Below are 26,082 nucleotides of genomic sequence, written 5' to 3' on the forward strand. Positions count from 1 at the left end.
TAAAAAAATGAATAAATAATACTAATCAAAAGAAAATACCTTAAACTCCTCTTACAGGTTCCTAAAAACACACATACAAAAAGCATTTGCACTTAGTACAGACTAGAGTACAGGACTTGGTGCCAAAGAACTGAGTTTGGGGGGTTTTTTTTGGCTCTGCTGCTTGCTAATTGAGACACCTTGAGTATATGCTCCAATGCTCAGTGTCTTCAGAAACAGAATGAGAAGACTCAGCTGCTGATCTCCAAGGTTCCTTTCGAAGACATTATTTTATGATTAGCTTTGAAAAGAGGTTCAAAATATCTCCTGAGGTCTCTGAATTTGTCTTGGCCTCCCTGTTCTGTCTCAGATTCTTAAGTGTCCTCTTGGATCACAAGTAATCAGCCCACAGCAAAAACACTTTGTTCCTTCTTGATTTGAGCTGCTCAGGGAAGTCTAACCAAAAGGCAGTAGGAAGGACAGGTGGGGTTTATTATACTAATTTTAGGTGCTTGGGTAGATTTTCTAGATACTGGCAAGCAGCTCTCCCTCAGAGTGTTCCAAGCGAGTCTTTGGCAAACACGAGTGTGTTAAAAGTTGGGTAAAAGTATGTTCATGGCTCAAAAGCTGGAAGGTACCTGTTGCTTTAAATTGTTTTCATTAAGGATTTGACAATTAAATAGTTACAACATTTAAAAATATGATCCCTTTACCTAATTTGGTATTTCCTTGGCAATATGCTAATTAGTCAATGTATAATTACTCACTAATTATTTTTCATACTTGGACTTGATTTTTAACATTTTAAAACAATTATATATAAATTGAAAAAGGTTTCCTTGATTCTACTTTAACTGACCTATGGTATTTTATTTTTTTAAACCTAAAGCAAAGTTTCAAATCTTTCAAATTTCTGACACATCGAACCCTTGCATTTCAAGTTTCTGGGAACACTAGCATTTTATGGCCCAAAACTTGATAACCATGTTAATTATGGAGTGAGTTGAACTAATAGAAAACACATCTGAAGATCATCCAATTTAACCATGAAACATCCTATAGGTATAAACAACATCCAGATCCATTTTCTAACATGCAGTTAGGAAAGGAGCTACATCACACTGGAATCCTGGTGGATATTTATGGCCTTTAGAAACCTACTTTGTATTTTTTTAGTTTAATCCCAGGGAGGATCTAATGGCTTCAGCAATGAGAGTTCATCCCGACAATCTGGTTGATACACTGAGCAAACCAACAGTTATGATGGAGAGGCTTCTGGGTTGACTTGTGCCATCTTCCATGATAAGCAAAGAATTACAAATTGGTAGTCACACAATAGTCCCAGGGAAAGTAAAGTGCAGCACAGGGAATATAGTCAATAATATTGTAATAAGTATATACGGTGTCAGATGGGTACTTGAAATATTTGGGAGACCACTTTGTAAAATATAGGATTGTCTAGCCACTATGCTATACACCTGAAACTAATACAAAATAATAGTGAATGTAAACTTTAATTGAAAAATAAAATTAAAAAATGTAGACAGCAGTAGATCCCAACTTCTAAATTATTTCTGACCTATTATCATAAAACAACAAAATAGTTAAACTCACATAAATGGACTTTGTTTCATAGCTTAAAGAAAATGAGAACAAGGCCCAAATAGATTAAAAGGTGAAAAAGACATTTAGGATATATCATTTATCTGATTTAAAGAGGGCTCGATCATCAAGAGACAAAAATAGTCAGCAGAGAGATGTATTGATTCGTTGATGCTTTCATGAAACAATCTGATGTGCAACTCAATATAAAGAAACTAAAGACAAGTAAAATGTGGTCTCTGCCAGTCAAGACATCTCAGTCAAATGGGTTAGCTAGGTGGTTATGAAAATTAATATAAGACAAAGGAAACAAAAGAGAAACAGGTGCAAGAGATGGGAATGAGTATTACTTCCCCTGGGGAGTTTCATTGAAAAACTGCATTCTGGAGAACAGGGTGATCTGAGAGCGGGACAGGAAAGACTTCCCCACCCCCAGAACTGAATCACAGAGCTCCTCCTCTCTGCTCCAGCTGTGCCCTGTACTTAGAGTTGCATTCCTAGTGTTTAGCATAATCCCTAGCAATAAATGCTCAATAAACATCTGTTGAATAAATGAATCTACAGTACTTCACCTCTCTAAAACTCACTTTCCTCCTCTATAAAAATATCAACAACCTCTCATGGATTCATGTCAGGATTAAAGAAGGTAACATATGTAAAATGTTTATGTAGCACAGTTCCTGGCACATAAGTACTAAATAAAGATATTATTACTAATATTAGGCATTTTACCTCTATTTTTATAAATGCAGAAAATGAGGCTTAAAGAACCAAATAGTCCGTGATCACACAGATGGTAAGTTTAGAAGTCAAATTTCAAACTGAGTCCAAAACTCGAGGTCCTCCTCCATCTCATGCTGCTACTGATTATATGTAGTTATTTGTGTCTGTAGTTATTTGTGTAGTTATTTGTAGTTATTTGTGTCCTTATCTCACTAAGACTGTAAGCTTCTGGAAGACAGGGATCATCACATTGACTTTCATATCCCCATAGAGGCTAATTCAGAACCACAAGGCAACCCTATTTTAAAACCTGACTGAAACTATCTAGGTCTCAAATATCTCAAATGTAAAATGAAAGGATTAAACTGCAAGATTTCAAATTCTCTTCTCAATCTCAAAACGGTCTTCTGTGAAATCTCTTAATGAATGAAGTACAGAGTTAATATATAATGTGGCTAAATAAATAATGCTTTGAGAATTTAATACAGTAGGGAAAAGACCTCTCAAATCCAAATTTATTTTCCTTAAAAACAAAGGAGAGATGTTCAACTTCCGGTCTGTTATCACTATCCATTCATTCTGCATATAGTCAGTAAAAATCTGTTGTGTATCAGTTTCTAAATCACTTTTAATACATGCTAATACTTAGGGTCAGAAATGACTTAGTAGAACATAGTAAATAAAGAGGACACTCACCTAAACTCATGGGTCAGTCACAGTAACTTTGTCAAAGAGTACTCTCAGAGCTAAAATGGTGTTTACATTTTTAAATCCAGAGACTTTGTACTTCATTTAAAAAACAACTTTCTTGAGATAATTCATATCCTATAAAATATTTAGAATTGTGAAATCATCACCAAAATCTGTTTAGAACATTTGTGTCAGCCCCAAAAGAAACCTCATGCTCATTAGCAGTCACTCCCCATTCCACTGTAACCCCCAGCCCTGGGAAACCATTCACTTACTTTTTGTCTCTACAAAATTGCCTATTCTGGACATTTTATATAAATGAAATAATAGAATATGTGGCCTGTTGTGACTGGCTTCTCTCCCTTGGCATACTCTTTTAAAGATTCATTCATGTATCAGTTCTTCATTCCTTTTTTATTGTGGAATAATATTTCATAGTATGTACAGCCCACATTTTATTTATCCATTTATCAGTTGATAAACATTTGGGTTGTTTCTACTTTTTGGCTGTTATGAATAGCCAAACATTGATGCCTGAACACAATTTTGGGGGAGGGAGGTGGGAACATATGCTTTCATTTCTCTTGGGTATAAACCCAGGAGTGGAATTGCTAGTATATAGGCTGACTATGTTGAGCATTTTGGGAAACTGCCAGACTATTTTCCAAAGCAGCTGAAGCATTCTGCACAATTTAAGATAGACAGACAGACAGACAGACACACACACACACACACACACACACACAGGTGCCTATTTGGTGTTAATGTTGCAGCAATTCTCATGCAGTCCTCTCACAGATAATAAGGTGATTCTCCAAAGTTAGAAATAGTAAATGAGGGAAAATTGAGCATATTTTCCTTCAGTTATCATGCTCCTTGAGGGAAGAACTTGAGTCCTGTTCATTGCTATATACCCCAGGGGATATCCTAGTGACCAATAGTAAGCATTCGATATTTGTTGAGTGAATAGAGTCCCCCACAGTCACTGTGCAGTAAAGGGTAAACTTTGCCCGAATACATGTCTAGCCTTTGCCCTTGACTCCTGGGAGGTAACTCCGAGCCCTTATAAATAATTTCCTGACCATAAGAGTGTCTTTGTTTGTCTGAGGGCCTTAGGCCATGTCAGATAGTCTACAATATGATTTATGCTGAAGTCTTTGGGTCCCAGTCTTTAGGGAGGATGGACACTAAGGTCAGCCATGCAGGTAATCAACTATGCCTATGTGATTGAGCCTCAATAAAAACTCTGGATGCCAAGATGTGGGTGAGTTTCCCTGGTTAGCAATACTCCATGCATATTTTCATGCACTGCTTCTGGGAGAAGTTAAGTGCAGTCGACACAATTCTACAGGTAGAGGACAGCTGGAAGATCTGCACTTGAATTCTCCTGGACCCTGCTCTATGCATTTTCTTTTGGCTGCCAAAAATGAAAATTAATCATTAATAAACTGTAACTGTGAGTATAATAGTGAGTCCTTCTAGTGAGATATCAAACCTGAGAAACCTTGGAGATCCTGAACTTGAAGTTAGTATCAGAAGTGAGGGTGGTGTGGGTGATCTCAAAGTTTGTAGTTACTAACAATGTCAAACATTCTTAAAGATGATTAAGTAAAATTAGCACATTCAGTATTTCTCCAAACAAATGGCCTACAGAATCATTCATCAGACAAGGAATCACAGAGTAATTCAAGGAAGTTGTTGGATCTTGGTAGAGCTTTCATTTAATGAAATGTGAAAATCTTAGGCCACAGAGTTCCTTTCCTGAGCTACTTACAGTTTTATTAACTACTCATACTTGTATTATTAACAAAGAGATGTTGTGCTAACTGTACTTATGCTTCATTATTAACATATTTTTTCCCAGAGGAAAGGGTGACACATAATAAAAATTATAGGATTTGAATCGTAGCTATGTCTTTCTCTGTTTGTAGGACCTTCTGTGAGCCTCCATCTCCTCACTTATAAAGTGGAAATGATAGAGATACCCCAAAGGACTGGCACAAGAAGCACATGATGAAGTGCATAGTGCCCTCTGCAAACTATGCAGCATGAAAACTCATAAAATTAAAAAAAATTCTAAATTAGATTCACTCTGCCTTCATATACTTAGTGAATTTCTTCAGGAAAACAAAAGCAATGATTTTGTCCATCTCAACCCATGATTACTTTCAAAAAATAAACTAATATAGCTTTCAAAAAGTTTTTCTATGAGAGGTATAGAAAAAAATGTCTCCCACTGAAAACCAGAGAAAGAAAAAAAAATTCCTGTGTTTCAGTCTGAGCAAATAGGTGGGGAGAGAGTCCTTGTGGAATGTCGAGTTCTAGATCTCTTAGCTATTCAAAGAGAGAGGCTACCTCAAAGAATTTTAAACTATACAGTTTTTCCTAAAAGTAACAAACATTTCAGTCAGCTTGTTATCTATTGGGTACATGGTCTTAGAAAAGATTAACCTGACAAATATTAATCATACAAAAGTAGGCCTGTGACTACACAAATTTAATGGAAACACACCTTTCAATTCAGAAGACAGACATAAGGAGGAAGAAAGGATACAAACTCATTGAGTGGCAGTCAGTAGTACACTGTACATACATTATCTCCTCATCCATCACCATTCTCCCAATCCAGTGTCGGACCCTTTGCCTATGTTATGCATCCCAAAGGATGGTAGCACCACATTTTGCTTACACTAGAAACCTGGGCATCATTTTTACCTTTCAATTTTTCTCTCCTACTACATTTAAGCAATAACCAAATCCACAGATTTCATACCTTGATTTGTTTGCAAATCTCTCCTTTTCATCCCACTCCCAGTTTTGCCCCTTTCCAATCCATTGCCCTCATTGCAGAGTACTTTTCTAAATTAAATACCTTAGCTTATTGTTCATCTGCTTGAATTACTTCAACAGCACTTTTTGCCCTCAATATTCCAAGTCCCCAACACTCTTAATATAACTTACATATCTTCTCATAACATAGACCCTGACAGCCTCTTTAACTTGCTATCTCTTCACTCTCTCTCTTCAAATCCAGGCATAATTAGGTTTCTCCAGCTCCCTCTACCTCTGAACATTTTTGATCCCATGTCTTAGTTCAACAGTCCTATGATTTACCACAGTCTAAATTTCTCCCATGGTGACTCCCACATACAATTCAAAAATATATTTATACACATATGTGTCTGTGTATATATATACATATTTGTACTATCTGCAAATAAACAGGGATATATGCTTATTGTGGACTGAATCATGTCTCTCAAAAAGATATACTGAAGTTCTAACCCACTGTACCTGTGACTGTGATCTAATTTAGAAGGGTCTTTGTAGACATAATCAAGTTAAGATGAGGTCATACTCAATTAGAATGGGCTCCAATCCAGTATCCCTGTTGTTCTTGTAAGAAGAGAAGAGACACTGGGAGGAAAATGTCATGTAAAGACACAGAGACACACAGACACAGAGGGAAGCTGGTCACGTGAGGGTGAAAGAAGAAACTGATCCTTTCAACTAGAAGCTAAAAGGAGGCAAAGAAAGTTTGTACCAGGAGCCTCTGAGGAAGCATGTCTCTGATGACACATTGATTTTGGACACCCATCCTCCGGAACTGTGAGAGTATACATTTCTCTTGTTTAAAGCCATCTAGTAAAGAAATTACCATGTAAAGTAATTTGGGGTTTCTTTACTCTGAAAAAAAAAACACTGCAATTGGAATGATTCAAGCAGATGAAAATAAAGTAATCTGTGTTTTAGAAAAAGCACTCTGTTTACAGGAAGGAGAATATAGCATAGTGACTACAGCATATACTTTATTGTTTCAGGTGAGAAGAATGTAGCATAGTGAAGATAGTATACTTTCCTGTATACTTGTCATATCTTTCATCAGAGTGTAAGTTCTGGGAGGGTAGGCACTGTGCATTTTTCTGTCCATTCATGTATTTTCAGTATCTAGTACACCACTGCTAATAGCTAAGTAAATATTTGTTAAGTGCATGAATGAATGAATTTTTGACAATAACCTAGTAAATGTATCATCCCTGATGGATCCTATTCAACTTTGTATCCTCAGTACCCAATACACAGCAGATTGTTGAAAGAATAAACAATGTTTAGAAACTAAGTCATTTGCCAAAATTCAACTGTAAAGTATTAATAGTTCATTTCACCTTCACTTTATCTTGGAAAGAGGAGAAAAAAAGACTGTGCATTAAATCTTATAAGCAACATATGCTTCCATGTGGAATTAGATTACAAAACACAGAAGGAAAAATGGCTGACTCCTTGTTTCTGACATCACCACCTTTAGAATAACTGGTAGACATTTGATACCAGTGACTTAGGTCACAGACAGAGATGGGGAAATAATTATTCCATTCAGTTCATTTTAAACTACTCACCACAGGAATTATTAAAAATGGAAAGACCTTCTTTGTTAGAAGTATGGTTCATTTTAATGTTGCCACAGTATTAATATCAAAACTCTGTGATGCAATTTGTTGCTTATTTTTTATTGTATTATTCATTTAAAACAATACTATATAAAAAATTACTAGGAAGGAAGTCTCTTTTTCCTTTTTGAAATGTCTTATTTTCTGAAATAGCAGTAAGTATTGTTATAAATATGTAGATTCATTACCAAAGATGTGGTTTATAATTGTTCTTGTTTTTTTCATCAACATATTAAGTATCAACTGATGAATTTCATTAAGTATAAAAATAAAACACACTTTTCTGTATTTGACTTCAAAGTAACCTCAGAATTACTTTTATCAGCAGCACATGTTCTACCTGTAAATTTGTGCTACTCTTTTTATATATATTTAAAACAGAAAGCAGCTTTGTGCTTTACAACAAATATAAATGGGGCAATTTGGATAATCAGAATAAATGAATAACAGCAGTACTAATAGAGCTGATCCTACTTGTGATGGCTCATTAACTCTACAGGATGCAATTCACTACCCTGGATCAGGGGTTAATAATGGTACATCATGGAGCTATTAGCAAAAGCAGGTTTCAATAGGAAATTAACAGAAGGCCTGTTCATTCATTGAGAAGTCAGTATTCCCTTTTGAATGTATAACCACATTAAGCCACATACTCAAAAAGGCCATGAAGAGAAAAAGCCAAAGAAAAGCAATTATTACCTAGTATTACTAGGGTATTACTAGTATTATGTACTAGTAAAGCTAGTAAACACTTTAATGTACTGCATTACTTAATTTAATCATCACATCAATCCTTTCAGGTAGTTAAAAATATTAACCTCATTTTTCAGATGAGGAAACTGAGGTTTAGGAGCTTGCTCAAAGTCCCATGTTAGTGAGTGGTGGAGTCTGGATTCCCGTGAGTAGCAGGACTCCAAAGCTTTGCTCCTAACTAGTTATACTGTGACAAACTGCCTCCCTACCACTGTCTTGTCACCAGCTCACTTAGGCTAAATAATAGTGAACAAATAAAAATCCCCATTTAGTCTGAGTTACCAAAAGTGGGGAGAGATAGAGTGCCCTCTGGGGACAATGATCAGATTCCAAGACAGAGAGAAAAGACAGAATGTTGTAGGAAAAGATATTTATTCACCAAACCTTTTGTTTTGATATATAAATGACAAAGTTAAATCTGGGCAAAAATATTGTCCCATGGGTGACGCTGAAGAAATAACGTAGGGGGCATAGTTAGAAAGGGTGGATAAACATTGACATCCTCTGACCTCTAGTTTGTCATTAACTAGCTGTAAGATCCTGGGGAAAATGGTACAACCTAAAACAGCAATATTCCTCGTGGCTGGACCAGAATATGCTGGTCTGTGAAACACTAGTGGTGACAATTTCTGTGCTCTGGAGAAAAAAAGTAAAATAAGTACAGGATAGCAACATTCTCATTACACAAGCTGAATCCAATTTAGAAAATTGTCCTTTATTCTTAAAATCAGGTTTTTACTTCTTTCTTGTTAATATTTCAGTAATAAAATGATAATGGTGAAAGTCCATGGCAGAGGTTTTTAAAAAATTTTTCAATGTCCTTACTTAGCAGAATAGGTTGGTTACTTTACCTCATTCCATGAACTTTTTTGAATTGTTACAGGGTTATGAAATCCCACACAGGGAACCACTACCTTAATATATTTTGGAAGTCAAAATGTTCAGGCTTTTTTACATTACCACAGCACTTGACAGTTTTTTAAGCATTTTCATATGATTTTCTCTCTTGCTGCTTTATAGTTTATAAGGCAATCTCATTTTTCACAGATTGAAAAATAGAATGTAGGATGGTTAAGTAACTTGCTCAAGATTACAGATCATTAAAGAGCAGCCAGATTCCAATATGTGTCATTTGATTTCAGATACTATCTGCCTTTTAATCTGTAAGTGGTTCATAATCATAAGGAGAGTGTTCTCAAAACACCGAACTAATAAATCTGATATCTGGGGGCTGAGGGACAAGAGTTTTATCTTTTGAGAATTCTCCAGATGATTCTGGCATGCAGACATGTTTGGAGACCACTGTTCAACACCAAACAGTACCGGCCTCTGCCCATCCAGACTCACTAGAAGAAATAAAAGCTTTAGAGTCACACAGAACTGGGTGTCTCTGGGCAAGTCTTATAATCTGCTCAAGCCTCAGTTCTTCATCTGTGAAATTAGGACAATGCTGCTTAATAAGTTGTAAGTATTAGAAAAAGTATATGTAACGGGCCTAGATATGGTAGTCATTGAAAATTGGAAGCTATTTTGTCCCAACAAGCAAAAGTCCAGGGCCAGAAAGCTTCACTAGTGAACAGACTTTTAAAGGAGAATTAATACCTACTTTTCCAACTCTTCCATAAAAGACTCAAGAAGGGAATACTTCCAAACTCATCCCACAAGGCAAGGTTTCCCTGATATCCAAACCAGACAAAAAATGCTACAAGAAAAGAAAATTATGGGCCAATACCTCTGACGAACAGATGCAAAAATGCTCAATAAAATAGTAAACTGAATTTAATGATACATTGAAAGCATCGTACACCATGATCAAGTTGGATTTGTTCCAGAGATGCAGAGATAGTTCAATATCCACAAATTAGTCAATGTGCTACACCACATTAACAAAATGAAAGATAAAAATCATATGATCATCTCAATAGATGCAGATGAAGCAGTTACAAAATTCAGCAGTCATTTATGACAAAAATGCTCAACCAAGTGGGTAAAGAGGGAATATACCTCAACATAATAAAGGCCATCTATGACAAGCCCACAGCTAATGTCATACTCAGTAGTGAAAAGCTGAAAGTATTTCTGCTAGTATCAGGAACTAGACAAGGATGCATGGTCTTGCCCCCTTTATTCAAAACATTGGAAGCCCTAACCAAATCAATTAGGCAAGAAAAAGAAATAAAAGATATCCAAATCTAAAAGAGAACTAAAACTATCATTATTTGCGGATAACATATTATATATAGAAGACTTTAAAGACTCCAACAAAAAACTGTTAGAACTAAGTTGCAGAATACAAAATCAATATAGAAAAATCTTCTGTATTTCTATATGCTAATAACAAACTATCAGAGAAATTAAGAAAACAATCTCATTTATTAATTGAGAATTGCACTAAAAAGAATAAAATACCTAGAAATACCCAAGAAGGTGAAAACCCTGTACACTGAAAACCGTAAGGCCTTACTAAAAGTATCTGAAGAAGGCACATGGTGATGGAGAGATTTTGTGCTTGTGAATTGGAAGAATTAGTATTTTTAAAATGATTATACTATGCAAAGTGATCTATAGGTTCAATGCAATCCCTATCAAAATTCCAATGGAATTTTTCACAAAAATAGAACAAGCAATCATATAATTTGTATGGAACCAGAAAAAATCCCAAAGAGCCAAAGCAATCCTGAGGAAGAAGAACAAAGCTGAAGGTACCACCCTCCCTGATTCCAAGCTATATTACAAAGCGATAGTAATGCAACGTATGTTACTGGCATAAAAACAGAATAGAGAGCCCAGAAATAATCCCACATGAATATGGTCAATTACTGTAATTTACAACAAAGGAGCCAAGACTATACAATGCAGAGGGGACAGTCTCTTCAATAAATGGGGTTGGAAACTGGACAGCCACATGCAAAAGAATGACACTGGACCTGTATCTTACACCATGTACAAGAGTAAACCTACAATGGATTAAAGACTTGAATGTGAGACTTAAAACCATTAAACTCCTAGAAGAAAATATAGAGGGAAAGCTCCTTGACATTGGTCTTGGTGATGATTTTTTGGATTTGACACCAAAAGCAAAGGTAATGAAAGCAAAAATAAACAAGTGGGGCTATATCAAAATACAAAGCTTTGGCACAGCAAAGGAAAACATCAATGAAATGAAAAGGCAACCTACAGAATGGGAGAAAATATTTGCAGATCATATATTTGATAAGGGGTTAATATTCAAAATATATCAAGAATTCATATAACTCAACAGAAAAGAAAATCTGATTGGACATATTTCTAAAGAAGACATGCAAGTGGAAAACACACATGAAAGATGCTTAACATCACTGATCGTGAGGGAAATGCAGGTTAAAACTACATCGAGATGTCGATCACCTCACTGTGTTAGATGGCTATGAACAGAACAACAAGAAGTGCTGGTGAGGATGTGGAGAAGAGGGAACGTGTGTGCACTGTTTGTGGAATGTAGATCCATGCAGTCACAATGGAAAGCAGTATGGAGGTTGATAAAGGTGGGGAGTGGTGGTGGGTGGAGTGGGAGAAGTGACTGAAGATGGCCTAAAGTTACAAACTTTCAGTTACAAAACAAGTTCTGGGGATGTAATGTATAGAATGATGATTACAGTACATGCTTTATTGTATTTTAAAAGTTGCTAAGGAAGTATATCTTCAAAATTCTCATCACAAGAAAAAAATTTTCTGACTATGTGTGTTGATGAATTAATTAAATGTGGTGATCATTTTGCAACATATACAGATATGGAATCATTATGTTGTACACCTGAAACTAATATGATGTTTTATGTCAATAAAAAATGGAACCTATTTTACTGCCTAGCATGATTTTCTAATATTACTGAATAATAAGAAGGTCTATATTATAAATAGTGATGAGCCTAGAATGTTCCTGAAGCACCTTCACAACAAATACAGATAATACACTCATTCATGACCCTGGGATGGTCTCCAGGTCTCAATTTCTTCCTCTGTGAAATAGCTGTGTCTGTTTATTACTAAAGTATCTCCTGGCTGGAGAGTCTAGGGCTCCATAGTTTTGGTTGAGTTAAAAGCCCAATTTTGAAATAGTGGTTCTTAGTTGAGTATTAAACATGTATATTGAAATAATTGGTGATTATAAATAACAGATCTCTATAATTATGCTGTCATTTTCTATCAAGGTCAGACTGTGTCTAAAGCTAAATGTTGGCTTCTTTATAGTGTATAATTTTATCTACTTGGCCTCAAAATATTTGAAGCAATATTCAAATACAGAAATGTATGATATCTAATGCCCCTGAAGTACTCATAACACTCAGGGATATCTGCTTCCAGATTTTGGTCTATGTGTTGTTACACATACACAGGCAGTCTGTCATGGTACTCTTCACGTGCCACTATCAAATGTCAACACACCAACTGCATACTTCCCATAAGCTTCATCGGTGCTGATTTACGACCGTGTTCAGCCACTTACAGATTATAAAAAATTGTGTTACATACTCCTTCAAAAAATATAGGATGCAATTTACAAAAAATTATGACTAAAATAAAGCCAGAGAAAGAGCTAAGAATCCCCAACAATGGGGTAGAAATGGAAGAGATGGGAAAATAGGGCAGGGGAGTTTTTTTCAGGAAACTGGGAAAAGCTATTTATAAAAACTGCACATTTAAGCTAGCATTAAGATATTTTTAGCAGTTTAAGAATATAAAAATGTGGCTTTTTCTTAGTATTTTTACCAAAGATGGAACATACTAATTGTTAATATACAGATAAAACTTAAATATAGAAAGTTTTCTAAGAATAAAATGTATGCATTTAAACCCTTTCGGGGTAGTAGTGAGTGCTCTTCTTTTGGTGACTGACTTCACTCTTGTCCTTCTGAAAACGTATGTGCTGAAGCAGCCCACCTTCATTGCACTCTCATCTTGCTATTTTCTGTTCCTTCCCTTGTTTTATAAAATTCAAGTAGGTTTTAATAAGGAAAACACAAGGCTATTATGGTAATAGCAGCAAGGATTAAAAATTATACCCATTATCCATTCATATTAACAGGTTGTTTTTGATCCCCTGAGCATGATTAATTTTATTGATTGCTTTCTACCCTCTGCTTCAGTTATAATCAAAATGAAAAGTCTCCCCTGGTTTCAGACCTACTTTCCTTTCTGCTCCTGCTGTCCCTGCCCTGGCTGGGGCACATGGATGCCTCCACCTTGGCTGCTCTGAGAGCCTCCTTCTCACTGGTCCCTTTGTTGCCAGGGCCCTCCACATCAGGCATCCTGTAAATGCAGCTATATTAATTTTTCTATAGCAGACCTATGATTATGTCTTTTCTCCCCTAAAACTCCTTCCCGGACACTCACTTTATGAGAGTCCTGTGTGCCATTCAAGCTTCCGTGACTTTCTCACAAATCCACTCTTTTTACTGTGCACTTGGGGGTACCCTGCTCTCCAGCCCAACTGCTTGTTAGTGACTAAGTCAAATCTGAGTTTTTCATCTCCTTTACCATAGTGTTGCATCTAATAAGACAGATGAATGAAGATAATAATAATAACCACATATAATTTCTATGTACAATAGGCCACAACTCTTTACAGATATTGTAGAGTTTACATTGGCCACTAAATCTCACAAGTCACACATAACAATCTAACTTAAGGAGGCATGCTTGTACTTATAACCAAAAATCCAGCACTGTCATTTCATATTTAATATATATAAAATTTATTCTTTTGCTGCTGATATAGGATTTCCTTTTAGTTGCCAAGGTACAGGAGGCCAGCTGGCAGAGTTAGACTAGGGAAAAAAAACAGGCCACGTTGAACTCCCATGCAACAGAAACAAATGAAACCTAATTTTCTGACCTGTCTTGTTTGTTTTGGTTCATTTGTCTCAGTGTAACATACAGTACAAATAACTTTAAAGTAGATATCAGGATACCTGGAATTGAGTCCCATTTCTGCCACACCCAACCACATAGCTTCCAGAAAAATCATACAACTTCTCTGTCATTTTTTTCACATACAAAATGGAAATCTGTCTTGCTTTATTCAAATAGTGCACATGCATAAAGAATTACTATTATTTTATTTGCCATTCCCTATACCATATTCCCTTTTGGTATCTATTTGCTTTTCAATTCTCTATGCTTCCCAAAGCTTTTAAAGACTCCATGATTCCATTTCAATGCCACTGAGAGTCCTAGAGAAGGTAGCAAACACCAAATGTCACAAATAATGTTCAAATATATTGCTTTTAGATCAGTACATCTCTAGGGCCTTCTTAGCTTTAAAACAGTAAGGAAAAAGGGCTCAAAGACATGGACAACAGTGTGGTGCTTGCTGGGGGGACAGGAATATAAGGGGACTAAATGGTAATGGAAAAAATATAATAAAGATTAAATTAAAAATAGTAAGATTATGAATTAAAATTTATATCTGAAGGTCACATATTTTATTTATATGTAAGGAAAACTTCAGATATGTAAACATCATCCCCATCCTCCTAACTGAAAAGTGCTTGGACATGCCCAGATTTCCCTGTCTCACGATTCTAGACCTCATGAAGGTCGAGAATGTCTCCTCCCTCTTGATATAAAACCTTGCAGGACATATCACATCTCTTGTAGTACTTCACACTACAGTTATTCCTTTTATATCTGAATACAGATTTGTTTTAAATAACATGTGAATTGGAAACAAATTACTGAGACATATTTTATGTTAATTCTTATATTGTTAGTTGTGATATTAGAGATTCTGAAGGAAGAAAAATTCCCACCAATGTTTTCTTGGGAAGGAGATGCAAAGATTCTTAAAATGTCTACTTTGTGAGATATTAAAGTATATGGTGAAGTATACATAGCACACAGGAAATTATAGCAACTGCTTGCTTCAAAACCTAGGCTGGTCATCCTAATGGAAATAAGCCAGTCAGAGAAAGAAAAATACCCTATGATCTCACTTATATGTGGAATCTAATGAGCAAGATAAACTGACAAACAGAATAGAATTAGAGAGATGTGTACATGGAACAGACTGACAGATCTCAGAGGGGAGGGGGTGGGGACTGGAGAAAAGAAGGTGAAGGCTATTAGCCAAAGAATATACATGCATAGCCCCCGGACACAGACAATACTGTGGTGAAGACCCAGGTGGGACTGGCAGGGGGTGAGCAAAGTGTGTGTAAAATGGGGGCCACCTGTAAAGGTGTCAACAATAAAAAATAGAATTTAAAATCAAGATGACAAACGTACTAACTCTCCTTCCCCATACTAACTCCCCTCCCAAAGTAGACAGTAATAAATACTAGAAATGAAACTTCTCTGCTGTCCTATTTTAAAGGTTTACTGGCTGGAATCTGATCTCGCTGCCACGGCCATGTCGTTCAGGACAGTCTGTATGAACTTTCAACAAAATTACAGATAGGATAAAGAAACAAGTTTTTCTACAGTGTGGAGATTTTAGAGTCAACCTCATCTGATTCAAAGTAAATGGGAGCTCTAAGTAAATGAAAATAGATGCTTCCAAATGCACATACACACAGACATACAACACATTTCAGGGACAACCAAAGTAAAGATAATTTCAGAGTATAGTCCAAAAAATGATATATAATATTCAAGAATTTTTATTCTTTCATATTTGATGAGAACCAAGGATAGAAAAAAAAAGTCTAGCCTATTTTTCCCCAACACAAAATACAACACTTGTAGTTTTAACTGAAATTAAACCTCAATTTTAAAATCCATCATTATTTATAACCAAAATAAACAGCAGCACTGAGTGATTCAGACAGCAGAATGATAGAAAAGGTATTTATAGAAAGACACTAAAACCTTCTGGAAAAACAGAATGAAGCCAGTACTTACCTGGCATAAACCACTGATGCACATATCCAAAGAGTCTGTGTGGCAACGAGTCCCGTCTAAGACCTTTGGTGCAAGTTCAACAACCAGGGTTGTTCCTTTGGCCTGGCACTTGAGGGAACATGGGTTCTCGGGGTCATTAGACACAGGAAGCCATTCATAAAACTGGTCGTGGTACTTGACATCATTATGAGCTGAGCATTGTTGAGCTCGGAAATCACCTGCTTCCGGCGGGCAGTCCTGAAGAAGAAAGTGGGGAGGGACAAACACAGGTTGAGGAGCCGGTATGTGGTCTTTCAAGGTCTTAGAACAGAAAGCAAATATCCTGGTCATTACACATGGACTCTCCCATGTCATCTGAGAGGTCATATGATTATTTGGTCCTCAGAATGAATACATTTGAGAAAGTAACCACCTTGAAATGTATTTTCTGAAAGATGTTTAATGGTCCATGGGTTCCTCCACATTGTAGTATAATTTTTATCATCTTATAACTTAAATAGAACTTAGTAAAATCAGAGGATTAGTTGATAGCATCTCTGTTGATGATAATATTTTAGCCAACAACAGCAAAAAATTATGATGATTTCATTCAAAAAGTTTTTGTGGGGTCGTTCATGAGTTTTTTAAAAAACTTAGGCTGCACAGTATCTAGAATTAAACACAGGGAACAAAAAAAGAGAAAACAGCACTTGTACATGAATTCCTTTAGCTTAAGGCAGTGTGATGGAGGGGAACAGTGTGGTACAGATGTCCTCCTCCTCAGAAGGGAGTGTGGCCGCACTGCGGCAGGTCCCTGAGCCTAGGTTTCCTATGTCTAGAACAGAGGCAATAATAACACCCAGCTCTCAAGGTCTCAAGGTGAGGATTTCATGAACTGTTGTCAGCCAAATACCGACACAAGGAACACAGTGCCGGGTAGATATTACAATTTAACAAGGCCACTGAAGAGGAAGAGTTGGAGAATAAGGAGATTTTCCGAATTTGAATTTAAAATGTTGGCAGAGACCAGTAGAAAAGAAGAATATGTTTTAAGTGTACATTTTATAAAGGGCATTTTGAAATATAAAACTGTAGCTAACATGGCTATTACCTAATGAATGATAAGCTTCAGTGAAAGCAGATATGACTTAACTTTAAAAAGACAAATATTGCTGTCCCTTGTACAGGATTTTTGATAGGTCTATTTTTTTTGCCATGTGTTCAGATTAGGATGTACTACATAGAATATTCATTTGTGGAAAGGCTTTTATTATAGTTTTTCCCTCAAATAAAGAATTAGCATATGGCCTTTAGCAATCCTTGGTTACTACACATCATTTTTGAGAGTTCTCTCATACAAATTTTCTTGTTCTGAAAATCTCTTCACATTTAAGTAAGCATTCTGAGAATAGCATTACTGTATTTTATAAAATGGAATTCCTGACAGCTTTTTCAAATTTTAGTGGTACATAAGTAGCATATAAGGATCTAGTAGTTAGGAAGCATAATTTTCTCAACAAGATAGAATAAAAAATTAAACACTAATTTAGAATGAACATAAATAAGTCCCAAATACAATGATAAACTCTCAAAGGCATTTTATTGTTAGTATTCTATAAGTTCTCAGAGTTAATACATAGTACTAAAAGAATAATTTTTATAACATAGACAGAGATATGAGATATGTACATAGATAGGTACCCAACAAGGTTGTGTGATTTTGAAGATTATCAGAAAAAGTAAAATTAAAATACATTACTTACTAATTTCTTAAAGAATAAGTTACATACTAAAATTTTTAAAAAGAATAATAAATACATGTTATATTTTATTGTGATACTTATTTGCTTGTTGTGAGGAATAAAACAAAAACCACAGCCTATGAAACTGTTCTATGAATCAGAAAACAGTAAATTCTGAGATAGGCAACACAACTATGATCTTAAATGTTTTAATACCAGCTGCTTTCAAACCATGCGTTCCAACATAAAAGTACAAACAGATTTAACATTAACTCTTGGATTTATGTTCCAAAAACAAGAATGCAACTTTCCTAGGTGACAAATTTTATCAGTCTCTGCCTAGACCTCACTTATTAGCTTCCATCCTAAAATAACCCTATGACTAACCACAGCCTTCAAACCCTACCCATCCTCTTCCCTAAATGCCCCCATCTGAGACTGTACAGAGACCGTCAAGAAGCTGTTCCCCCTTGTTTAGCTAGTTTAACAAAGTCAGCTTGACACAGTCAGCAAGTTTCCCTGCTGGCCATGGCACAGAGAGAGCTTCCACAGTGAACTGAGAGCTTTATTAATAATGTTTAAATAAAGTATATTCAGTTGTATATAACCCTTCATCACAAGAGTCACTTGATTACTCAGTAGTAAAGAAGAAAGACTGAAGTGGACTCAATAAAACATAACATTGAACAAATCATATAGAGGGGTTTCAAACCCCTCTCATAATTACCTTTACCTTCTTTATTACAAATATGTGAACCAACTACAGGGAATTCCAGGGCTAGGCTGAATCACCTCTGCATTAAAGTAATATGGATAATATATAATTAAGAGAAGTCTTAGTATGCATCAGAGGTAATGTCCTGCATTTATCGAATTTGAAGAAAACAGTGTCAATTACATTTTTAACTTGATGTTATATCATCTTAGTGCAGATGAACCCCCAGAGTCTCTCATGAGTCCTTTCTGTTCAATAAAATATGATGAGTCTTCCCATCTTTACTAAAATACATGAGACTCAAAGGTAAAATTAGTAAAAAATGAAGTTAAATATTTGAACGTTTAGGTTTTCTTTTCTGTAACAAAGGCAGTAAACTTATTTAAACACATCATAGAAAACAGCAAACAGATTGTTCCTGCTCAAAAATTCACCTGTATCTATTAGCTATAAGAACACCTGTTGCCTGGCTGGTGTAGCTAAGTGGATTGAGCACGGGCTGCAAACCAAAGTGTCACGGATTCGATTCCCAGTCAGAGCACATGCCTAGGTTGCAGGCCACAGCCCCCAGCAATGGCACATTGATGTTTCTCTCTCTCTCTTTCTCCCTCCCTTCCCTCTCTAAAAATAATAAATAAAATCTTTAAAAAAACACCTGTTACAGGTTTTATGAACTTTCATAACTGGACATATATCTGAGAATAATTTTTGTGAATACTTTTACTCACTTTTATCAGTACTGTCTTTCCTTCCACCTGTATTTTTATAGGGGTGGGGAACTATAGTTAGCTAATTTGAGAATGTACTTAAAACTTGGGAGTTCCGAGTCAGAAACTGAACTTGAACTTTTTTAAATTTGAGTTTATTTATACTTGGCAAAATGCAACTTCCTGTTTTAAGAAAAAGGACTTACAAAGACTTATAAAACAGGTTTGGAAAGCTTCTTGGACATCAAATGGCTCTTACAAAATAATATTTTGATGATTTAAGTGTAAATGAATTAGAAACATATGAATCAAATTTCCCTCAAAATACATGTTTAAAAATTAAGGAAAGAGGATTTGGCAAAAGTTTCTTTTTTGTTGAATCCAAAACATCTCAAGCATAGTTCAGGACACTCACCGAACTCCTGATGCATCTGGGATCACCCAGCTACAGGGGTGGAAACTCAAGCAAAGTCATCATAGACTCTTGTCCAACATGCGTCATAACAATAACTACAACAGAAAACTCCTATTGGTGTCGAGATTCACCATGTACAAAGTTTTTAATGATAATTTTGTCCATGAAATTACCATGCTTCCTGATCCTCCTAAAAGTCATATTTAGACAATGATATCCTAACTGCTTTGAAGAATATTTTGCATCTTGTCCTGGCATCATCTTCGAAATGTCAGCTTCTGGAGAGATGATTTATGATACCATGACATCAGTTCTGACCAAGACAGGTGGTATTCCTTAGGGTATATCAAATGCAGAATGAACCAAACACATTCTTCCCCACTGCCCACCCCTCACAAGACCCTGGCAGAAAACACACTGTGGGAAGGATGCACCAGACTAAAGATCCCAACTTCCAGCCTCTCATACATCTGCAGATACACCATCCAGCAGAAATAGAGCAAGGGAGAGCAAAAAATGCTTATTGGCCTTCTGTCTATTTCCAACTAATATTTACAGCTCTGTAGATTGAGAACTCCGAGTCAGGCTACTGAGTCAGGACTTTTCACTCTGAAAAAAAAGTATTTTATTTAAAATAGTTATATGATCCCATTACTTACTGTACTTAGCCATTTAACACAATATAACATTTTTATCTCAAATTTTCAAGAACTCTATCCTAACTGTCAGAGTATCTTCTTTAAAAACACAAAAATAAAATCTGAGCTTTTATATGCTGTTATTATAATTCATAAAATCTGTGGAGTCCTGCTATATATGAATCCAATTCAAAATATTTTCTGATTAATCAACTAGTCAGTGGGGAAGATAAGATGGATCCCAGATGTCCCCTGATGATGACAAGTGGGTCAGATTACACTGTGGGACAAAAGGGGACTCACTGGGTGAAATGTAGAAGATTATATCTTAGCAGCTGAAGTGGTAGCATCTGATAGGCCTTCGAAATGGTTTTGGAAAAATATATAGAATATACATTCAGGGTCAGAAGAAACATTACTTTTTATTTTTTCTCTTTTTGAAGACATTCTCCTTCCTGAGGGATGTCCCTCTGTTTTACCTTTACTCTTAAATATTCACTAGTTGGCCTTTTCTGCTAATTTTGCTGTTCAGCTGAAATTATTATGAGTGCCTTGGTATAAATGTCATATTCTGATTCTATACTTTTATTTGTAGGGTAGCTATTAATACCTGATAGTATTAAGAAGACACTGGAAATTACATACTAGGAGACCACATGTAGTAACTGAAGAATCTATCCTGCTCCCTGCATTTCCCCATCCTGCCACTGTTCTAAATTCTGTCTCCTTGATCATGCCCTGATCAGTCAACCTCCACAAGAGTTACTGTGCAAAAAACAAAATTAGAATTGTTTAGTAAGGCACCTACTCCATCCTCCAGCAATCTGGATTGCCAGTTTATGATGTAAATATATTAGAAATTTATCAGGTTCTTGGTTACTTTAAAAAATCTTATTGGTTCTAAGTTTTACCCTCAACAAATTAGAAACTCTCTGTACTACTGATCACATAGGAAAAAATTACCACAAAAGGTTCCTATATGATAAATGGCAGAAGGCTCTGGAAAACAGACCCCCTAAAGCTCTCAAATCTCTTAGCACACGTGAATAAAAGGCAGGCTGCCTCTTTTATATGCTTTGGCCTTTATTGCTTGTCTTTCTGCTTCTTTTATTCAAAGTTAAGATGAAACCATTGAACCATAAATATTCACTGATGTAATTTTTGTTCTCAGAAACATAATCAATGTCTCAGTTTCTATTTCCAACTCAGACCTTCTCTCTTGAACTCCAAGTTCATACATACAGCTGCTTCCTTACCATCTGGATACCTAAGACACCACAAACTCAACATTTCCAAACCTGAAACCCTGTTTCTCCCCCTCCCCCAAATACGTTCCCTCTGCAGCCTTCCCCATCACTGCCAATGTCAACTCCATCCTTTCAGGCCCCAAATCTTAAAGCAGTAGTCCTCACACTTAAGTGTGCATCCAAATCATCTGAGGGCCTGCCAAAACTCAAGATTGCTGGGGCCCCACTCTCTCATTTCTGATTCAGCAGACCTAGACTGAGATTCAAGAATTTGCATTTACAACAAGTTCCCAGACAATGCTGATGTTGCTGGTTTGGTGGCCATGCTTTGAGAACAATTGCTATGGAATGATCTTTGTCTCCTACATTCAATCCATCAGGAAAGTTTGGCTCTACATACAAAAGTATGCAGAGTCTGACCACAGTTTAGTCCAAGCCACCACTGTGTCTTGCCTACATTATTGCAAGTCCCCTGCCTGACCTTCCTTCTCCTGCCCTTGTTCTCCCACAGGCCTCTGTCAACAAAGCTGCCACACTGATCTTATTAGAGCATAAAGCAGATCTTGTTGCCTTGTTGCTTTAACTCTGCAATGGCTCCCCACTTCACTCAGATTAAAAGCAAAATCCTCATCTCAAATAGCCAGGCAAAGACCTGGCCCAATTCTCTCCTAGTCTCTTCCTTGTTCCCTTGGCTTCGGCCATACTGGATACCCAGCTACCTCTTGAAGACTCCAGGAATATACTTACTTTGGGACACACGCGTTATTAATACACCCTGCTCAGAATTCTCTTTGCCCAGATTCCAAGTGGCGGATGACCTCGCCTCTGTCAAGTCTTTGCTCAAATACATCTACTCACTTAGACCTACTCTGACTTCCCTGTGTAGCACTGTACCACCACCCCCATTACGAATTCTTTTTTATCCTCTCAGCTTTTTTTCCCGTAACACTTAATCACCTTCAAGTACAACATGTAACTTACTTTTTATACTTTTATTGTGTCATCTCCTGTCTTCTTTGCTAAAGCATAAGCTCCAGGAGGACAAGGATCTTTGATTGTTTGGCTTGCTGTTATATACAAGTACTCCAATATTTATTTTTCAGAACAAACAACACATTGAATAAATGAAACAGAAGTCATGTTTTCATTGTATAAATTCCAATTCTGTTTTCCTGAATTTTGCAGGAAATCTGAATCTTGACAGCTTTCTAAGCAAGAAGTCTTAGAAAATCTTAATGGGACATCTAATTTGTTTCTTTTTCTAAAATACAGATTTACAAGAATACTTTTCACTTCAGACACTAGGAAAATTGAGTAGGGATTCTAGCCTACTTTCTCAATAGGCAGATTGATAGTTTCTCTTTCATGTAAACAAATTTAACAGGGGAATATTAATAAATATAAAATATGCTGAAATAAATTATTATTCAATAAATAGCCAGACATTCATAAATTTTATATAACACCCAGTGCATGCATGCATGCACTATAAAGCACTAATGTTAAGATATCAAGCTTTATCCCCCAAATTTTGGACACCTGCTTATACTAACATCAACATCATCATCATCATCAAAAGCATTTATTTGTGCAAGACTGCTAGCTGCTATGAAAATGAAATTAAACAGACATCGTCCCTGCCCTGTCTAGACAGTCTATGCGTAGACAACTCTATTATATTTCAAGAGAATAATATTTAAATCTCTAACACATCACTGTAAGTGCAAAGAACAAAAAGCGGGGTAGATTTGGAGGGTGGTGCCAGCCATTCTTGGCTCGTCATCCTCCTTTTTGATGGGATCAGTTTATGTAGCATTAACCATGAAGTTGGTTGTTGGAACAGTTAGTTGCTGGGACACTTCATTTTCACATATACAAGATATATTAAAGAGTCCTTCTTTTTGTTTCCTTTTTTCCTGGTATAATAGATTCACAGATTTTCTTTACGTTCCTTCTAAATGATCAACATTTTTGAAAAATAACACATTTAAGGGAAATAAGTGCCCATTAAAATTAATCATTAATCATTTTAACACTTTCCTACAGATCAGGCTTGTGTTCAATGGAGTAACATCTTTATAGATTTGTGACCCTGTAAAATAATATGAAACTCTCTGGGTTATTCAACTTTGGGTGTGCTCTCCTCTGTGCCAACTAAGTGAACACTGGTAACAGGTATATAAAACAGCTTCAAACCATTCTGATGTGTTTATTCAGGTCCAGACATAAGAGATTCAAAATGTATGATATAATAAATCATTAACCCCACCCTCCTTACCTAATAAGCTTGTTATCTGAAAATAAATGCTCTGCCTGGCTAGTTTTTAACGTCTCCAGGCATCTGAAAGCTGGCCTAAGTAAAAACATTTAAACACTTAGTTTAAGAGTTCATTTGTTGTGGGGGGGGATAGCTATTATTTCATTTTTTTTCTCCTTTAAACAATGTAGATGTTTGGAATCTAATCCCCAGAGGTATTTGTAGGACTGGTTGAAGTTTGTCATGTTAGACTCTTAAATTCCCCCAATTGTGAAAATATTCATTCCTTGAGGCCTTTTATTATTTTTAGTCCCTTTCCTTGAATTAGCTCCAATTTAGCAGTATCTTTTCTGAAATCAGCATTTCTGACTCTTCACTATTTTTTTATCTAGTCTAAAACAAATGTCCAGCCATTTCCCCAAATTAGCATACTTAAAGCGGTAATTTGCAGTCCTTTTTGAAGCATGGCATACAATTTATTTTATAAGCACACAATCATGTACTTTGTTTGTTTGTTTTCAGACTGCATTTCCCAAAATAATGGTGGTGGAGAGCCAGGTTAGAGGAAGGACTAGTATAGGAGAAATATTTTAGCACATTAATTCTTAAACTGTTACCATTGCTTAGGTTTGTTGCAGAACAAGTTCATTATGTTTCTATTTATAAGTGGGAAAGGGTAATAAAGCTTGACATATTACAAAGGAACAAATACGTGGGCTGAAGTTGTCTCCTGGAACATGTTGTGCTCACTTAGAAGAAAATGGAAAGAGACACTGTCTAGAGCAATTCAAAGGTAAATACCATGTCAGATGATTCAAAGAGGACCCCAGCGTTCTCTCTTCACCTTCTCTCCCTGTTAGTGAGTGTATAACCAAGTGTCTGATGTTGGCTGCAGGCTTAACTCCTTTTTTGGTTCTTTGTATCCTGCCAGCTGTTTGTTTTCCTGGCACTGTATCTAATTAGTGTTCCTTTATGGAGGCATGGAATACAGTCCCATGAATGACATAAAATACATCTGAGCATTCTCTTGGTAAGATCTTTGGATCTTATAAGGTTCATATATAAGGTTCATCCCCGTTATTTCCTCCTGCATGGCAGGGGTCAGGCTTGTACTTGAATTGATTATCCAGGCAGTTCACTGAAGAATGATGGCAGGGCTGAAAGCACTCTGCACTGGGAGAGGCACCAGATCAATGGGTGAAGAAGAAAGACATCCATTCTTCAGTTGATGGAATGGAATAGAGCCTCCTCGCAGGATTCTGGATGGGGGCCCCTGACCACTAATGTAAATCATCCTGGCAACATTCACGATGCTCTCGTGTCACAATTTCCAAAGACAGAAAACAAGGTGTTCTCACACTGTCCACAGTACCAGCAAAGATTAGCTGGGTCTTTCCCTATAGACTTTGGAATAAGGGGGAAGAGAGAGGGGTTACTGTGGATAAAATGTTTGAAAGTTTAGTGACCCTCTCTTTTCCTTACCTAGTCATTTTTCAACTTCTAGATCAAAATTCCTATTCCAACAACCAACTTCATGGTTAGTACTATATAAACTGATCCTGTAAAAGAAGTATCCTTAGGTTTCTGGAAGCTTCGTCATGGGTATGGCCGTGAAACTTTCCAAAGCAAACATCAGAACTCATATTTGATAAATTAGAGTGTATGTATGGTAACAGTAGGATAATATTTGAAAACTGGATTATTTTAGAAAAATCTGATAGCTGTGGAACCAGAACAAAGCAGCAAGTAAAACAAAGATGCAGTGGAGGGAGTTTCTCCTCCGATGAGTCTAGGCACTGGACCTGTATGGAAGGGAGACCCTCCGTGGTTTGTTGTAGGGAACAGTAAAAGATTCCCTTACATAACCAGAGAAAGGAGTCCATCCTTTTATTCCGGGTCCTCTGGCTGAGCAGGACCTAGAAATTATTTGCTATCTTTTCCCAGCTCCCTTTCTAAACTTCCTTCCTTTCCCACTTTCTCCTTCCCAGGGGCATAAAACCTACATAATGTCCCTAATCATACCTCTGCTTTCTCTTTCTACATTCTAACCTCCTCTTAACCCTGCACACTACTGAGCTTTTTGCTGTCCCCATGGTTTTTTCTTCACCAGGATGTCATGTAGTTGGAATCACATGGGATGTGACCTTTTCAGATGGTTTCTTTCATGTAGTAACAGGTATTTAAAATTCCCTTATGTCTTTTCATGATGTGGTAGCTCATTCCTTTTTAGAACTGAATAATTGTACCATAGTTTATCCATTAACCTGATGAAGAGCTCATAGTTGCCTCCAGTTTGGGCAATTATT

The 26,082-nt window shown here is 36.4% G+C and overlaps 1 protein-coding gene across 3 annotated transcripts in view; it reads right to left on the reverse strand.

Annotated features, from left to right (window-relative positions):
• The window catches only part of ADAMTSL1 (ADAMTS like 1), a 907,410-nt gene that overhangs the window by 299,430 nt on the left and 581,898 nt on the right, over nucleotides 1–26,082 (reverse strand). For all 3 annotated transcript variants that reach the window (XM_036021558.1, XM_036021557.1, XM_028519737.2), the window contains one exon: nucleotides 16,077–16,313. In XM_036021558.1, the coding sequence (XP_035877451.1) occupies nucleotides 16,077–16,313 (237 nt within the window). The remainder of the gene's footprint in view (nucleotides 1–16,076; nucleotides 16,314–26,082) is intronic.

The sequence above is a fragment of the Phyllostomus discolor genome, chromosome 3, assembly GCF_004126475.2.
Source record: "Phyllostomus discolor isolate MPI-MPIP mPhyDis1 chromosome 3, mPhyDis1.pri.v3, whole genome shotgun sequence".
Taxonomy (NCBI): Eukaryota; Metazoa; Chordata; class Mammalia; order Chiroptera; family Phyllostomidae; genus Phyllostomus; species Phyllostomus discolor.